General features: G+C 38.3%; 1 protein-coding gene across 1 annotated transcript in view; it reads right to left on the bottom strand.

Annotated features, from left to right (window-relative positions):
* The window catches only part of LOC109067764 (laminin subunit alpha-4-like), a 46953-nt gene extending 37987 nt beyond the window's left edge, over nt 1-8966 (bottom strand). The window contains exon 1 of the mRNA XM_042747449.1: nt 8695-8966. Coding sequence (XP_042603383.1) covers nt 8695-8790 — 96 coding nt within the window. The 5' untranslated portion in view covers nt 8791-8966. The remainder of the gene's footprint in view (nt 1-8694) is intronic.
* Nucleotides 8967-18226: the final 9260 nt, after the last annotated feature.

The raw sequence follows: 18226 nt of genomic DNA, 5'->3' as shown, positions 1-18226 counted from the left end.
CATCTAACGAATCTGGAGCATGACTTTACATTGGATTAAACAACTCCAGCAGCATTACAATTTTGCCTCCTTATGTCAGAACATGACCACATGACACTTCTATGTTAAGGTAAACTAAAAGACAAGTCAAGCTCTGCAGTATTGTGAAAGTCCTTTAGGGTTAGCTATACAAGGCTGTTGTGTGTCTAATCTGATATGACCTAAAATCTTGCAAATAGACAACCAGGGCACTCTTGGAGCAAAGGACCGTGGGAAGTTGAAACATCCTGTGTGAATCATCATTACATCTTGAAAGGAGTAGCCTGAGAAACCAAACATCCTCTTTGAGTGTGTACTTGTATATATGAGATTTTACAATCATGATTCATGATGTTTATGTTGTTGCTATGTTGTTTATTTATTGTACAAGATCTTTTAATTTTACTGACCTGAATTAGTGTTCTTGCAACCTCTTCAGCCATGACTTATTCACAATACAGCATGCCTTGACTGAGTACCTTATTGCTTTTATAAAACAGTTACCACACAATACAAATATTAAAGCCAAAAATATACGCATTACATCTGCTTATCTCTCAGCATGAGAAAACAGCTGTTTTCCATCTTTATCAGACACTGCACAGCGCAAGTTTGCAAGCATCATTACAGTGTAAATTGATGGAAAAACAGTACCATACCTAAAACAGAAAACTAATAAATACTAAAACTAATAAATAATCCCTCTGCACTTCAGAAACTGTAGGCTTCCACACACGTGCACACATCAGCGTATCTCCCTCCCTCCCTATCTCTAGAGAAGACTTTCTTTGATAGTGGAATGTAATGATGCGTCATTCATGAACGATTCATTCAATTTTAACAAATATTTAATATGACTAGGAAACATTGAGTTGTCTCAGCGAGGGATTTGTTAATTTTGTGTTGACTGCATGCATAACATCCTATTGGTTCTTTACATTAAACAGAAATGATGAGGCCCAGTTCACCTCTTGAGTCTTTAGGTAGGGACTTACAAAACCAACACCAAAGAACTAGTGCTGAGGAAAGCAAGCGTTTCTGTCATGATGGTTCTTTTCCTTAATATTGAATGTGGTAATAAAGTAATAAACTTTATTATAATAAATTTTATACTTTTTCAGTATTATGGTGAAAATCACTTTGATAAAGTAAAGATAACAACAACATATAATTAATAACATGTAATATTTTTGTTTGTTGTATGATATTGAGCCAGAAAGCGGGCATGTGACAAAAGAATAAATGACAAGTACCCAAAGGCTTAAGAGATTCAGTTCAGTTCAGATCAGTTCAGTTTCTGCTGGTACAGTCTGTGTAGCTTTATAGTCGATGGGGCTGTCACAGGACGAATGACTCAAACCCGAAGACCTGATAGGTGAACTAACCAGTTTTGTTTCTAGTATAGACTGCATATCTTCAGCTTATGGGGATGTGATATGACCAAAAAACGAACGTGTCAGTTTGGGAGGTGAGGTAAACTAACATACTGCACAGCCTAAAGCAATGAGTTGAATGAGTTTTTTCTATTTCTCATAATTTGGCCTTGGTTGCATTATACTTTTTTCTTATTCAAAATGTGATCAAAGTCACATAAGTAGATGTGTTGGGGAATTTGGCAATTAACTTTTTAATAATATTCTGCTGAAATTAACAAAATTAATGAAATTAACAAAAAAGCGGAGCTGCACGAACCTATGGCGACGAAGCCCACCACAGCCCGCCAGAATGGGCGGGGCCATCTTGCTATATAAGCGGGCATTCCGCCGTAGGATCTTCAGGCTACTTCTACTGAGGCGACGACTGAGTCATGCAGCTACAAAGCATGGCAAAGTACGCAGTACTCATTCTGTATCTCAGGGAACCAAGGTTACGTTAGTAACTGAGTACGTTCTCTATTGATACTTCACTTGTACTGCGTCTGCTAAGATGCTGTGGGGAACCAGTACAATCCTGCCGTACTATGCTAGCGGAACGACTAATACTTGAACTTGCCTTAAGCACCCAAGGGGGCCCAGAGGGACGAAGTGTTTTGCAGGGAATCCAATATAGGGCCAAACTCACAGAGATCATCCCAGCCTTGAATAATCATCCCAAGATAATTTAGTACAGCCTCAGAACTCAGTGAGGGCCAGAAGCATACAGTTCCTCCCATGGGGCATTGTAGGCCCAAAGAAGAGTATTCTAGCGCAATAGCGTCAATTATCCATTTGGAAAGTCTCTGCTTCGAGACCAGAAAACCCTTGGCGCAGCCGCCGAAGCATATAAAGAGCTGATCCGACTGCCTGAATGGGGTAGAGCACTCTCAACGCCCTGACGAGGCAGAGTAAATTCAACTCCTGGTCTTGCTCTGTAGGAGGAAGCACCGACAGAGTTATTATCTGTGCTCTGAACGGAGTAGAGATCCCTTTAGGTGCGTAACCATGCCTTGGCTTCAGGACGACTTAGAGTCTCTGGGCACAATTTTCAGGCAGGTGGGGCTCACAGAGAGCGCCTGCAAATCTCCCATATACTTCACCAATGCTAACACAAATAGTAGAGCAGTTTTCAGCATTAGGGGATGAAGGTCAATAGACTGCAGCAGCTCAAAGGGAGGGTTCCTTAGCCATCAATACCGTGGGCAGATTGGATGTAGAAACGGTGATGGGGCGAGGGGGTTTGAGCCTCCTAGACCCCATCAAAAAATAAACAACTAGGTGGTGAAAGGCTGCTATGGCGGTTACATAGACCTTGAGCATGGAAGGGGAACAACCCTTATCCAGCAGCTCTTACAAGAAGGACCATATCAGAGATATGTCACAGGAAATAGAGTTGTATTTTGAGACGAAGAGGTCGACCTCTCCCTTGCCAAAGATCTCCCAGATTCTCTGAACCATTTGCGGATACAGAGGCATCCGAGGTGCCAGCCGGGGGACAGAACTCGTGGTTTCAGCCAGTACTGAAGGGGCCGCATGCGAAGCAGGCCCAGCTGAAGTTTGTGACGTGGAGGCCATGAGGCCCAACATCTTCTGAAATGTCTTGAGAGGGCGAGAGGCTCCAATTCTGAATGAGGCCACGAGCTGATGTATGGCCAGTGCATGTTCTGGCGCGACCACTGCCCTCATTTGGGCTGCGTCAAAAAGTCCCAGGCATTCCAAGTGGCTGAGGAGTAAGTATCTGTAAGATAGTAGCTCGTCCTCTGACTGGGCAAAGATGAGCCAGTCATGGAGGTAATTCAGAATGAGCTGCATCCATGCACTCTGCAAAAGTGCGAGGAGCTAGGGACAGCCTGAAGGGAAGGGCCGCGTATTGATATACCAATCCTTCAAAGGCGAATCACGAATTGCCTGTGATGGGGGGCTATCTGGATGTGAAAGTAGGCATCTTTAAGATCCAGAGAAAAGAACCAGACTCCTAGGCACACTTGTGAGAGGATCTGTTTCAATGTAATCATCTTGAATGGCCATCTCATGAGGGGCACAGTTCAAGCGTCTGAGACTGAGGATGGGTAGCAGGAAGTAACGGCTGTAAAAGCCTGACATGCACTGAACTGGAGGAACCCTTTCCATGGCTCCTTGCCAGCAGATTCATAACCTCAGAGCACAAGACGTGTGCGTCCCTGCTCTGAACCGAGGTGGAAACCACGCTTCTGAATCGCGGGGGTCTTCGAGCTAACTAAAGTGTATAACCTTGCTTTATTATCCGTAAAACCCAGCCTGACACTCCGGGGATGGCCTGCCAGGCCTTGGCCCATGTGACAAGAGGTTGGATTGGTTCGGGAGGCGGGTCGCTTTGTGGCTTTGTGTTGGTACACAATGTAACTACAGAAGAGTCAAGTTTTAAATAGGAAAAATATTGAAACTCTTTGCTCATTTTTGAGAGAGATGCTAACGGTCTAATCAGATTCAATTATCTATGCTAAGCTAAGCTAAAAGTGCTACCCCCAGACCCGGAGATCGGCTGAATGGATTCGAAACAGTAAAACTCAACTGTTTAACTCTAGGTGAGTTGGAAAATGAATCTATTTTCAAATCTAGTGGAGTGTTTCTTTAAGTGTTCAATGTTCAAAGTTTTATTTTATAAATAAAACTTATTAATGATATTCAATTATTCACTTAATAGGGTATTATTATTTTTATTTTTTAATTAGCAGGAAATTAAGCGTAAGAGATTACGCTTAATTTGTCTCATTATGCACTAATTTGTTCTAGTATGCACTATATAGTAAGCCATACGTTTTTACATTAATATTGTTCACATTTATTTAGGATAATAATTAACTGATAGTTGATGGAGACCCGATTTGTCAATCAATATGGTGGCTAGTTATGATGTCCCTAAGTTAGCTATGTTTTGTGTGCGCCATTCATGTTGATTGTCTCATTCTCTCTCTGTGACACACACGCACACACACCCACCATACAGTTATGCATAAAAATATCACAGAGGGTTAGTCAATATCACACGAAGAGTGATATTTTAGAGAGTTTTCATCTCTAAAATCAGCATGATTACAAATGTGATACTGATTTTATGCAACAGTTAATATTAAGATACTTACGTTTTAGACACCATATTGCCTATTTGCTCTACTTCGCCAACAAAAAATTATTCCAAACAAAGCCACAGCGCTGTTTTGTATCTCTGAGTAACATGAGTGCCTTTTGTTCCTGAATGAATCAACCGTTTAAATGATTCGGTTCAGTCAAAATTACTCACTTATTAAGAGTGACTTGCTGCCACCTACTGACAGTTTTAATTTCACATTTAAAGTATCTTTTCATTTTTAAAATAATTGTAAATATCAGTATTCCATGTTTTATGTTTAAAATAACAAAATATTATTTATGCATTTGTAACTGCAGGTTAAATGCATCCATGTCCCTCTGAGCTGAATTAAGGCCTACATCTAAATGCCTCTTCAGATGCTGCTTTTGTGTTTCCTCTGCATTGCAAAGATGAATTTGGTAACAGGGCAAATGTTTTATTATTCTAATTGACTGCTTAAATGTAAGAATTTGACTGAAAAGATTATGCTCACTTTTAGAAAAAAAATGGCTTTATAGAGGTTAAATGCCCATAAAAAATAAAAATAAAATTAAATTTCTTGGAACAGATTAATTTGTAGCACTGCTGTGAACTGACCAGTACACAGAATATGAAGGATATCAAAAACAAGTTGTTAAAATGTCTGGGTAATGGGTAAATGTTAATAAACAAAAGTCCCATTTCAGGGGCTCCCAGTTTGTGCAAGCTGGCTGTCCTCTTTGCCTGTAACCCATCTCTCTCCTTCTTTCTCACATGGTTTACATTGTTTTAGTAAACATACACACCAACTAAGAAACACACAAGAGTGCATACCAGTTCATAACAACACACTGTCTTCAAATTCTATTGGACAATCTATAGTTTTGGAGTGTAACAGTAAGTTTTGGTCCTCAAATTTGATTGGCCAAGCAATGTTCCAAGAGTTCTGGAATAGAGTATAATAGCACACTGAGACATTTCAATATTTGTAGCTATGTCAGTGTTCAAAGCATTCCAAACTATGTATGCAATGCTGAATGGAAGCAAATTTATGTTATTATATCCATGATCACTCAGAGCGGGGGAGGGAGAATATCTGTCGCTCATATATACTATTCTAGACTGGCTTTCTGTGTTTTGCATGGTGAAAAGAAAAAACAATAGCAGAGAACAAATAAATGCCTGCAAAAAAAAAAAAAAAAAAAAAAGAAAGAAAGAAAATAACAAAAGAAGCACCCAAACTCTCAATATAGGCATAAACAAACAAACAGACAAATAAACAATATTTGATGGAAGTTCATAGAAGTTTGGAGGTCAAAACTTATAGCTACAAAAAAGGCAACACTGATCATGGATCATTCAAAATATAAATCATCTGTTGTAAAAAGAAAGAAAATATGAGATGTCAGTTAAAAATCCTATAATAAAACATGATTTACATGTTCCATGTGGAATACATTTAGAGAGCTTTCACAATGGGCATGTTTGTTGAACTCTGACTCAATTCTATCCAACCCTGGTGCATTTGCATTCATCTTGTATTATCAGAAACATATTATATATATTATTATATATTATATATATTTATATATATTTGTCCTCTCCCCAAATTTGTCACTATACCAAAACACAGTAATAATTATTTAATTAGAAGGGTTATATTGACCTATTGAGATTTTCCTTACATCTAGATGTAAATATTTATATTTATTTGCTATTTTATAAAAAACAAACAAACAAACAAATCAGAGGCAAATCAATAACAATAAAAATTTTAACAATGTTTCAAGTTTAATTTATGAGATTTGTTGTATTTTGAATCTGAAATGATTTTTCTTTGTAAAAGGCAAAAAGATGATCATACTGATTTCAAAGTTAAGGATTCATTAGTTTGAATATACACTGAACCAAAAACTATCATAACATCGTTGCTGATAATTCAGTATACCTTATTTTTGACAAAACATTATTTCCCCCATATATGAGGATTATGTATTCCCTTTTGTCACTACAACAATGATGACATGTTTCGGTGGTGAAAATTCTATGGGATAAAACCCCCCAAAAAACAAAGATGTCACTACTGAAACTCCACTAAATGTTTCATTTGTGACAATTTTAGATACTTTTGAACCTAGCTCAAAGATGCTAATCAGCACATGGTTAGCTAGCACAGTTCTGAACAGTGGGATACATATAAAAAAAATTTACTTATAAATGTTATGAATTAACTCTCAAAAAAAAAGTGTGCTTAATTTCAGAAAAAGTGTGTTCGACAGTGATGTTCCTTAAAGTTACACACAGATTTTTTAGCCTTTTGAACATTTACCTCAAAATAAGGTAAACCTATCTACTCACACCTTGTAGCTATGAGAGAGAGGGACACAGGTATATTTCCGGTTCATAAATGTATGGGTTCAGTTAAAATCAGTCTCGGCCAATGGACTAAAACATACACTGTTTGGCAGTGACATGAAAAATATGGGACACATTTTTTTAAAGTTTCATAACTTAAAAAGAAAATATAAAATATTTTATTTAATTTTTTTTTCAAACTTCACTTTTTAAAATAATCAAAAAGAAAATTTTTAAAACAACAATGGGAAAAAATACAAAAATTATATCAATATCATTTTCATAAGTTGAAATTTAGGGGTTAGTGTTTGGGACAGCCAACTCCCAAATGAAAGTACCCAATAAATTATGATTTTATATATATATATATGATTTTATATATATATATATATATATATTAAGCCTACTAATGTTTAAATATTATTGTGGGTTTCAATAGATAATAGAAGGATCTTAATAAGCATCTAAGATTTGAATACTTAAATGCTTCTTAAATGTGTTTTTTGGTTGTGGGACAGCAGTTTGTACCAATTCTGTAGAATGGTACTTATGTGTTTATTAAATGTGTTTTTTGGTTGTGGGATTTAATTTTGAAAACTACTCTCCTTCTCCTTTTCTATGCAAAGCATGCTGGGAACTAGAAACCCACTGCCCATGCAGTGTTCAAAAATATCAAGATCATTTTATTTTATTTTATATAAGTTACTACAACTTTTTTTTCTTTAAATCAGTAAATAGAGTTTAAATTTCATACAATATTAAGGTGACGTTAAAGATGAGTTCTAATAAAAGACAGCTTTCATATATTTCATATATAACTATGAAATACATATTATGAACTAAAAAACCTTGTTCTGCCAAATTCTCAAATGGCAGCATTATTTTGTTACTTGTGAAACAGACTTTGCATTAGGAGGAAAAAAAAAGAGAAAGCTAACTAGGCTTTGGAACACAACTTGAATCCCTTTTGGTCCTCAGGGAATGTATCAGTACAGACGTGTTCCCACTCTGCCCATTGGATCAGTATGTCCCCCCCAACAGATGGCCTCCATTCGCCTCAGTTGCATTTCCGGTGAGGAGTGACTATTAGACCCTCTAGATTCTCAACAGCTGCTGGTTGGGTAGGTGGGGGTGGGGAGGGCACGGCGTTTTCTCATTACAGAGCATGAGACGCATAAACCTCTCTCTTTGTAAAGACCTTTTTAAACAGCTTTTTAATAGCATATTCAGCACTAAAACTTATGTTTGTTGCAACACTTAATTCCATACAAGAAGTCCACACCCAAACAGCCATATAAAACATTTCATTCTGATCAACAACTACTGACAAATCTCAACATCTCCAGTAACAACAGCCCAGAGATAAGCGCTATTGCTTTAAAGTTGCTCATGAAGTTCTGAAATGTTAGTCGAATTTGTTTATATACTGTATAGCACTTTTCACAATACACTTTGTTTTAACGTGAATATTTCTGATATTTTTCCTATAAGTCCTCAGGAGAAATATAAACACAAATGAGGCACTCACTTAGATTAAGTACTGGCATAGCCTAGCTCAAATAATCAGAACACTGAATTTGATTAGAGATATTTGAACATACTGATATCTCTTTTTATGATAATTCTGAACACATGCCGCTCTAAAAAGAAAGCAACACTTTTAAAGAAACTGCTCTGGATAGAAGTATATCTGCAAACAAGTATAACAAGTAATATAGGAACTAAAATCAACATATTATTCATGTTTATTGTAAAACCTTTGGCATATGATGCTAATTCAAATATTCCTCTTTTCTCAACCACAAAGAAAGGACTTACCCTGTAGACTGTGTTTAACTTTTGCGAGGAAGCTGTGTGCGTGAGTGCTGACAAGATGCAGAGAACACAGATAGATCCAAACAGCAGAGAGGCCATGATTCCCCCCGCAAACAACTCTAACGCCCAGGCAGTGTGTGTTGTTGTGTTCCCTGCTGTAGTCTTTCTCACATCTACTTCTCCCTTGGCTATTTTTTGTCCTTACTCAAGCCTATGTAGTCTGCACTGCTGTTCTCTTCTTCTCTCGCTTACGCCCTGCCCTGCCAAGCTGGACTTCCTCCCTCGATCACCCCCGGCCCCCCTCTTCCTCACGCACACATTTCCCTCACAAGATCTAGAATGGAAATCACATGCAGCTAAGAAAAAAAATACATTTAAAGAATCCAAACCGAGGAAGAAATATCAAAGCTCTTTGTTCTCTTGTGTAACTTCTTTTGTTGTTACCCTAAATATGAGTGTAATGACAGCGGATTGGCAGAGAGTGAGTAACTGACCGCTCTTTGCTCATTACACTACCCTTTGACCTTGGCTGTGGCCCTCCCCCTCCCTGTGAATGTCTCTTAACCTTTCTAACCCACTGGAAACACCATCTCCTACAACACACACGCACACATTTAGGTGAAAGCGTGACAACATATCCATATGTTCAGATACACGTGCTGTTGTATGTGTTGGTTGTTCTTTGTGTAGTCCAGTGGTTCTCAATTCCTATCAACCCTATCAATGTCTCTCTTATCTGACACTCTCCTAATGAGCTGATGTTCTTAATCAAGTAAGTTATATAAGAAAGAGACATATAAAAATGGAAAGCAGTGGGTCATCATGATTGGAATAGAGAACAGTTGGTTTAGTCCCTTATGGAAAGTGGACATTGCTTTATGCGCTAAGTTATGCTAAAATAAAAAAGAGCTTCCCCAAACTGTTCCCACAAAGCTGGAAGCATAGCATTGTCCAAAATGATTAAGATTTTCCTTCACTGGAAGCAAGGGGCCAAGCCCAAGCCCTGAAAACAGCCCCATACCATCATCCCTCCTTCACCAATCTTTACAGTTGGCAGAATGCATTCAGGCAGGAAAAATTTTCCTGGCATTCGCTGAACTAAGACTCGCCCATCAGACTGCCAAGCAGAGAAGTGTGATTCATCACTACAGTTTTCCACTGCCCTAGCGGTGACAGTGTGCTTTACTCCGCTCCATCCGATGCTTGGCATTGAACTTTTTGTGCTGATATAAATGCCAGGATCTCTTCAGCTCTGGAAACATTACAAGGTCTTCCGCTTCATGGCTGAGTTGCTGAGTTGCGGCTGTCCCTAAATGCTTTTACTTTCCAAAAATACCACTTACAGTTGACCGTGGACTATCTAGCAAGGATGAAATTTGATAAACTGGCTTATTGCAAAGTTGACATCTTATCACAGAACCACAATTCAATTCACTGAGCTCGTCAGGACCAGGGGCATTCCTAGCCTTTCCTCGTGTACTGTAGTGATGGGAAGTTCAGATCATTTTACCGACTCGGTCCTTTGAGTCCCGTTCAGCATAATAAACATTCTTTTTTGAGTCATTTCATTCAATTTAGCAAAATGTAATTGAAATGTTACGTGTTACTTCCCTAACACATCAACTACTTACACAAATGTTGAACACACTACAAACAATACAAAACTATAATGCTATAAGAAACAGAAAATATTAATTCATTGTTTACCTGGGTATTTAGCCTATGACTGGCTCACCTCACCTCTTATCTGACAAGTCTTCGGGTTTGAGTTGTTCCTTCATCACACTCCGCTAAAACTGATCATGCAGACCAAACCATAAGGCCTAGAGAGCTGAAACTTGGTCAAAAGGTAGTAGTCTTGCTCACTACTCAGGCGCAAAGACACGGCCCAATCAGCCTATGGGGGGCGCTACAGTGATCAAAAACGCGTAAGTGCTAATAACTGCTAAACCGCTTGTCATAGATTAAAATATTTTATATTTTTGGAATTCTTGGGTCAAGCGTAATTAAAAAGGGTCACTCTGATTTTGGGTCTAGGAGGCCTCGTTTTTCCGCAAATTTGGCGTATGTCCAAAACCTACTTTTGCAAACTAGTTATTATTATTATTATTATTATTATTTACCCTTAAAGTTATGTGATGCATGTCTGGTCTCAAAATGTAGTACAGTATATAAATGTGTGAATTTCTGTCATGATGGTTCTTTTCCATAACACTGAATGTGGTAACAAAGGTAATAAAGAGTTGGTTGTTATTATTAAGTCTCTTTCCAGCTCAGACTGGATAAGTAAAGCTTATGGAGTTGTCACGTGATGAACGAACGACTCGAAAAACATGAAGACTCGATAGATGAACTAATTGCAATACAGAACCCATAGGATGTTGCGCATGCGCGACTGAACAAATCACTCCCCAAAATGACTTGTTCGTTCCGAATCACATTTAAGATTCATTCAAAATGAACAAATCATTCAAGAATGACCCATCACTAGTGTACTGGGGCACATCAAAAAAAGTGTGCCCATATTTTGATACTCCTTTTTATTCCTGCTCTGGATATAATTGGATATAAATTGTCTTTTCAATAGGCGGAGGCTGAACCAAGTTCAAGGTTAGGCTAAAAGTAGCCTAATGTTAGTGCAATCTATTAACTCCGCACATCATAAATCCATCTTTTTAGAAAAGTACCAGATATGGGTGTCATGCCACAAGATCTTTTTAATGTGACTGAATTTATATTTAACTTGATTACTTTGTAATAAAAACACTGTAATTAAATTATAATGCTTTCATTTACACGGTTATTCAAACAGCAAATAAATTACAGAGAAAGCAATCAAAGAACATTTATATTTTCAAAGAACATTTACATTTTCAAAGAACATTACTGATTTCAGTCTAGTGCAAGTTTAAGCACTCTCAAAAAACTCGGCTGAAAACTCCCATTATAATCAATGAAGCTATCTACACTGTATGATGAATGAATCACATCGTATGTACATCTGCAATTTGTTAAAAAAATATTTAAAAATGCAGCAGCTAGAGTTCTTACTAGAACCAGGAAGTATGACCATATCAGCCCGGTTCTGTCAACACTGAACTGGCTCCGTATTAAACATCATATAGATTTTAAAATCTTGCTTATTACTTATAAAGCCCTGAATGGTTTAGCACCTCAGTATTTGAACGAGCTCTTGTTACATTATAGTCCTCCACGTCTGCTGCATTCTGCCAATTTGATAATACCTAGAATATCAAAATCAACTGCAGGCAGCAGATCATTTTACTATTTAGCACCAGAACTCTGGATTAACCTACCTAACATTGTTTGAGAGGCAGACACACTCTGTCAGTTTAAATCTAGATTAAAGAGTCATCTCTTTAACCTGGCTTACACAAAACACACTAACACATTTGTAATATTCAAATCCGTTAAAGGATTTTTAGGCTGCATTAATTAGGTCAGCCGGAACCGGGAACACTTCCCATAACACCCAATGTACATGTTACATCGATAGAAGAATAGAATCTACGTAATATTAGTCTGTTTCTCTCTTATTCCGAGGTCACCGTAGCCACCAGATACAGTCTGTATCCAGATCAGATGGTCACTGCGGTCACCCGGATCCAGTACGTATCCAGCCCAGATGGTGGATCAGCACCTAGAGATGACCTCTACAGCCCTGAATGTCAGCAGAGACAAGGACAACTAGATGAGCCTCAGAGTCAGATCCCCAGTGAAGACCTTGTCTCCTAGACGGCCACTGGGACAAGACCACAGGAACGAGTTGAGTCCTCTGCACAATCTGACTTTTCTGCTGCCTGGAATTGAACTGCTGGCTTCATCTGGCCAGAGGAGAACTGGCCCCCAAACTGAGCCTGGTTTCTCCCAAGGTTTTTTCTCCATTCTGTCACCGATGGTTGCTTAGTTGGGGACACTTAATTTCCAGCATATTGTTGACTTGATTGCACAGATACTATTTAAACTGAACTGAGCTGGATGATGACATGATTGAATTCAACGTATATTTCAGTGTTGTACTCAAAAAGTGGGACTGGCTGTTAATATATTTTACATTTACTAAATTGCAATCTCTTCATTACAAATATGTAATACAAATGATTAAATTCATGATGTACAAGATTTCATAGAAATGACACTGAGTTTAGTTAACATAACTCTTTCCTCGCCAAACATGGAATTTTCTGTGTTTCGGTGTTTTCTCTGTTATACTCTGAATTCACCGGCTTTGTGGAGTGGACACTGGCGAGAAATGGATCTCCGTTCCCCACCAGTGCCACTCCCAAGCCAGAGCCCAGCCCACCATCTCCCCGATGTGCAGAGCGTATGCCTGAGCCCACCGCTTACTTAGAGCCAGGGCCCGCCACAACCAACGAGAAATTGTTCGAGAGAGCGACAGAGCTGAGGATCACCGCAGAGCCAGAGGCCTTGACGTCAGTCCAGGTGTGTGAGCCGGCAACACCGCCTGCCATGAGGGAGAAAGCCACTGATGGTGTGAGCGTGGAGAGGAGCTCTGCCCTCTGAACCGCGGCTGAGGGTGAGCTGAGTATGGCACGGCAAAAGGGCCAAAATGAGGAGGAGGATCTCCCTGACTGGGAATCAGAACTGGAAATTGTCCTGGAGGGCCTGTGTCCAACCCTAATCAAACACACCTAAACCAGCTTATAAAACTCTTACTAGGCATGCTAGAAACTTCCCGGCAGGTGTGTTGAGGCAAGTTGGAGCTAAACTCTGCAGGACACCGGCCCTCCAGGACCAAGTTTGGGCACTCCTGCAGTACATTATAGTACTAATCATTTATCCAACTCAGCCTCTAGTCTCCACTGGCAATGCATACAATTTGTGTCCATTGCAACAGAGGTCACAGGTAGCGGTGAGTGCTGGTAATGATTGCAAGTGATTATTGTAATTTTGTTTTCTTGTCTTCACCACCTAGCTACTGTTGTAATATTTTGAGAGATTCAATTAAAAAAAGGATTATAAAAAGATTGCAAGCCACTTGTGGAAGTGTCGGTGTCTGCAGCCAGACATTTTCTTGAACTTTTTGCAAACCTGTCTGAAAACAAATGGATAGAAAACAGCAATGACTTGATTGCTGGAATAGAGAAAATGATTCTCAATATTAGTAATATTTTACTAGGGCACAGCAGTATTTTACCTAAACAAACACCTGTATTAAGAGGTATGTCCCAATAATTTTGTCCATATAGTGTATATTTTACTCAGGGTCATAAATGCTTGGGTGACAACAGTAAAACATAAAAGTATATAAATTTGTAAGAACCTTTTGACAACTATTTAGCATTAATATTATTTCAAGCACATTTCAGCACTTAAGGTCAGTCACATGCTGACTGGGAAAGTTGAAACTTCAGTGTGTTCAGTCTCTCTGACCAGTCATCTGACCTTCAGTTTTATCAGTTTAGGGTATGCTGAAAATCATGTGGAGCAGTTATCCATTGTTGAAAGGGCTCTGCTAAGTGAAATGCATTTTAAAAAAGTAAGTAAAGGCAGTGACACAACCAGCAGGCAATGACCATGTTTACTTTGTACTGCTATGAGATTAAAACTATAAATATTTTTCCAGCTAAACTTGTTCCTATATGCATTTCAGAATGTAAGCCAGTGGTTCTCAATTCCAGTCCTGGTGACCCACCACTATGCACATGTTGTATGCATGTCTTGTCTTTGTCCCAGGAACTGAGATAGACAGGCACACACAACCCTCAAAATTCAACCTCTATCAACACATAAAAGACATGTGGAAATAACTCTGGCACATGTTGTAGTTTGCACTGATGACATGATGCATCAGAAATTGAGAATTTATTATTTTACCAAATACTTACACAAAGTAAATAAATAAAAATAAAAAACTGGCCAAAATTCTGGTTCTACACCAGCCCTAAAACCTTGCTTGTCTCAAACAAGGGAACTTATGCCATCAGTGAGCAGAAATTGAGCAATTGAGAAAGTGAGCAATCACCATTTTGACTTTGATCTAAACGCATAAGCTCAGGTTACTACAGGACTATTAAACTTAGATATTTACTACAGGACTGCTAAATGCACAACAACTTGTGTTGACTCTGGTCTGCAGTTACAGCAGGGTTTTTCCCATATGTGACAGGACTAACCTTCCAATAGATGTTGGAGCACAAGTGGTATCCACCTCTTCACACAAAGAGAACTTCCTGTGTCTCATTGGATTAGTAGCCTTATATAGATCAGAGAGACTTTTCTTCTGCTTCTGCACACCTGAAAAAACAGGAAATGGATTTATGAATCTGCAGCTGGATGTGACATCACCAAAAGGATGGGTTGCTTTTTTTTTATAAAAATGTTTATGTATTTAAGTATTGCTAGGTTAAATCGATTACACCCAAGTGAAAAAGAAATACACTTTAGCACACTTTTAAAGGGAGCATTTATTTTATAATGCAGATTAAATACAATTACCTGAACTTCAGAGTGTTTTATTTTTTTTTTTTTTTGACAGACTTAAGTATCTTTGTATGTATAGCCATGATTGCTTTCTGTTGTCTTTAAAATAGAATTAAAGTGTACTGCTGAACGTACTGATAAGCATTTATGGTTAACTATGGTTAATCGTTTTTGAAAAAAGTTGCCAGCCACCACCAGAGTTTTTGCTGATTTTCACTAAAATTTCATGGCCCCAAGAATATTTTGTTGTATGAATATCTGATCATGCAATACACCAAAATACCATCAGCACTTACAAAGCTTGCACAGGCCCCTACCACTTTGACATTTCACTCTGTAACATTAGGCAGTTTTTATTTGCGGTTAGGGGCTGATGATGCATTATTTCTCATATGAATATGCTTACATATGAGGTCGCTCTTTTCTGCGTCTTCCTGGTCTGCGTTTTTGATCGGCACTCTCTATACTCATTCAGGAGATGCTTAATAGCACTCTAGCATATAACAGTGAAAACACAGAAAATTCTGTGTTTGGCCAGGAAAGAGTTACTGTAACTAAACTCACTGTCATTTCTATGAAATCTTCTACATCATGAATTTAATCATTTGTATTACATATTTGTAATGAAGAGATTGCAATTTAGTAAATGTAAAATATATTAACGGCCAGTCCCACTTTTTGAGTATAACACTGAAAATGACATTTTCAACTTAATTTTTTTCTTAAATCTTTTTTTTGTCTTCTTTTTTTTAAGTAGACCCATAGCAGATTATTGTAGAAGTTAAAAAAGTTAGTATGAAAAAACTCAAAAATTTGAACAAGTTGTGGTCCAAATTTGAGGTTAATATCTTAAAATTAGTTTTCAGTAAGTTTTTATTTGGGCACAGTTTTCCTCTATGACATTCAGTCTCCATTGGTGACTAAGTGCCCACATTTCCAAGTATGGTTTGACTGAGACATATTTCCATCCTTTTTTCATATTTGGTATATTCAAAAGCTGTATGGGCAGTGTGGCAATGTTTTAGTAATTAGTATAATTTAAATTCAGCCTCTAACAACACAAAGACATACGGATGAAACTTTAGCATGCTTTATAGTTTGCACTGAATTCGCAGCGCAAGCAGAGTAATGATTGACCGAGGTGGAGCCGGAGAGATGATGCCCAGTTAAACCAGAAGGATGATGGTCCATGGTGGAGCCAAGTGGTTGATGGGCCGAGAGGGAGTGAGGGGTTTGGAGGGTAGAGGCAAAGCTAACGGGTCACATCTCCAGGGCAGAGCTGGGGACTGGGAGCCCCAAGGCAGATCAGGGCTGCATGGAAGGGCTGATAGTGGAGATGAGGGGCTGGTGCGAATATGATAAGGGGTGCACAATATCAAAGAGGTGCTGAGTGAGGAGACAGCCTCCATGTAAGGTAGGAGCAGTGGCGACAAAGACAACTCAGTGCTGGACAGAGATGTTGACCAAGAAGACTCTGTGATGGCTGGGATTAGCAGAGTTGGGGAAAGTTACTTTTAAAAGTAATGCATTACAACAGTGGTTCCCAATCCTGGTCCTGGAGAACCCCCAACACTGCACATTTTAGATGTCTCCCTATTCAAACACACCTGATTCAACTCATCAGTTCATTAGTGAAGACTCAAAGACCTCAAATGTGTGTGTCAGATAAAGGGGGGTGAAAATAAGTGTGTGTGTCAGATAAGAGAGACACCAAAAACGTGCAGTGTTGGGGTTTCTCCAGGACCAGGATTGGGAACCACTGCATTACAATATTGCATTACTCAATAAAAATGTAACTAATTGGATTACGTTACTTTTGCATTACTTTTTCTCATCTTGGCTGGGCTCGCTTGTTTGTTTTTAATATAAAAAGTTATATTTTTGGCAAACGTATAAGCCCTTTCACGACAAACATAAAATGAATAAGCCTCAGACTTGTCTGAAAAGTAGAGGGTTTGCTTAAACCTTTCAATTGTGCATTCTGGATTACATGAAGAAAAGAATGCAGGAAAACAAAGTTCAACACTCTTCAGCAATTAAAGGGGCCATTGGGTGCCCATTTTTCACAAGCTGAAATTATTCTTTAGGGTCTAATTTGAAAAGTCTATAACATACTTTGATTAAAACTTTAATTAAAACTTTAGCTGCGGAACTTGCTAACTAGCACATTATTAGGAAAGGTGATTTACAAAGATTTGTAAAAAAAAAAAAAAAAAAAAAAAAAACACCTTCACTTCTTGTAGAGATAAAGCTGTATCACAAATGATTTGTGTGAACATTGACGCATTTAGGTAGATCGGGGCGCATTCCCTTCAAAAACAAATGTAATCTACTGCGTCTTCAGCAGCTCAGATGTCAGGAGTAAATGATGACTGCTATGTTCATTATTACATCCAACAACAAAACACATCAATCACTTAGGAGTATTCTTGTCTACATCTGCTCTGGCGGTGAAACAGTGGTGGACTGATGACAGCTCACTCTGGGCATTAGTATCCAGCTGCAGACCCGCAGCACCAGCAGTTTCAGAACCGCAGTTTCAGAACCGCAGTCACAGAACCAGAAGTGAGGGACAGAGTTATTGACAACGAGAGAGCACGGTGAGTAGTCTGTAATGTTTTTGCTATCATATATTTAATAATTATCGTATATATTACGTTAACCATTTATCTGCTAAGTACTAAATGTGTGCTTTTTATCTTATATTGAAGCTTGAATTTGTTGTCATACTTTATAGTATAATATAACTTTTTTATGTGGAAGTTTCGATTAATTTCCACATGCATGCTGAAAACGGGCCTTGCGGTGAAGTTTTGAAGACGTTTATTATTATTAATAAAAATAAATAGTTTGCTTTCATTTCCTCTGTTATATGCATTGTTTGTGTGTTAATATTACATTATAATTTAGTTATTTTAATCTCGTTTATCATCATTGAGATAATTGTGTGTGGCTTCATCTCTTGTAGAGACATATAAGGATTCAGAGAGGTGAACAAACAACAAGTGTTACAGCAATTAACAGCAATCTTCTGCTTGGCCAGCATGTTTAAGCCAGCCAAACTGATCAA

This window comes from Cyprinus carpio, chromosome B20 (assembly GCF_018340385.1).
Source record: "Cyprinus carpio isolate SPL01 chromosome B20, ASM1834038v1, whole genome shotgun sequence".
NCBI lineage: Eukaryota > Metazoa > Chordata > Actinopteri > Cypriniformes > Cyprinidae > Cyprinus > Cyprinus carpio.
Note: the sequence above shows the minus strand (reverse complement) of the source record. Positions and strands in the feature narration are given on the sequence as shown.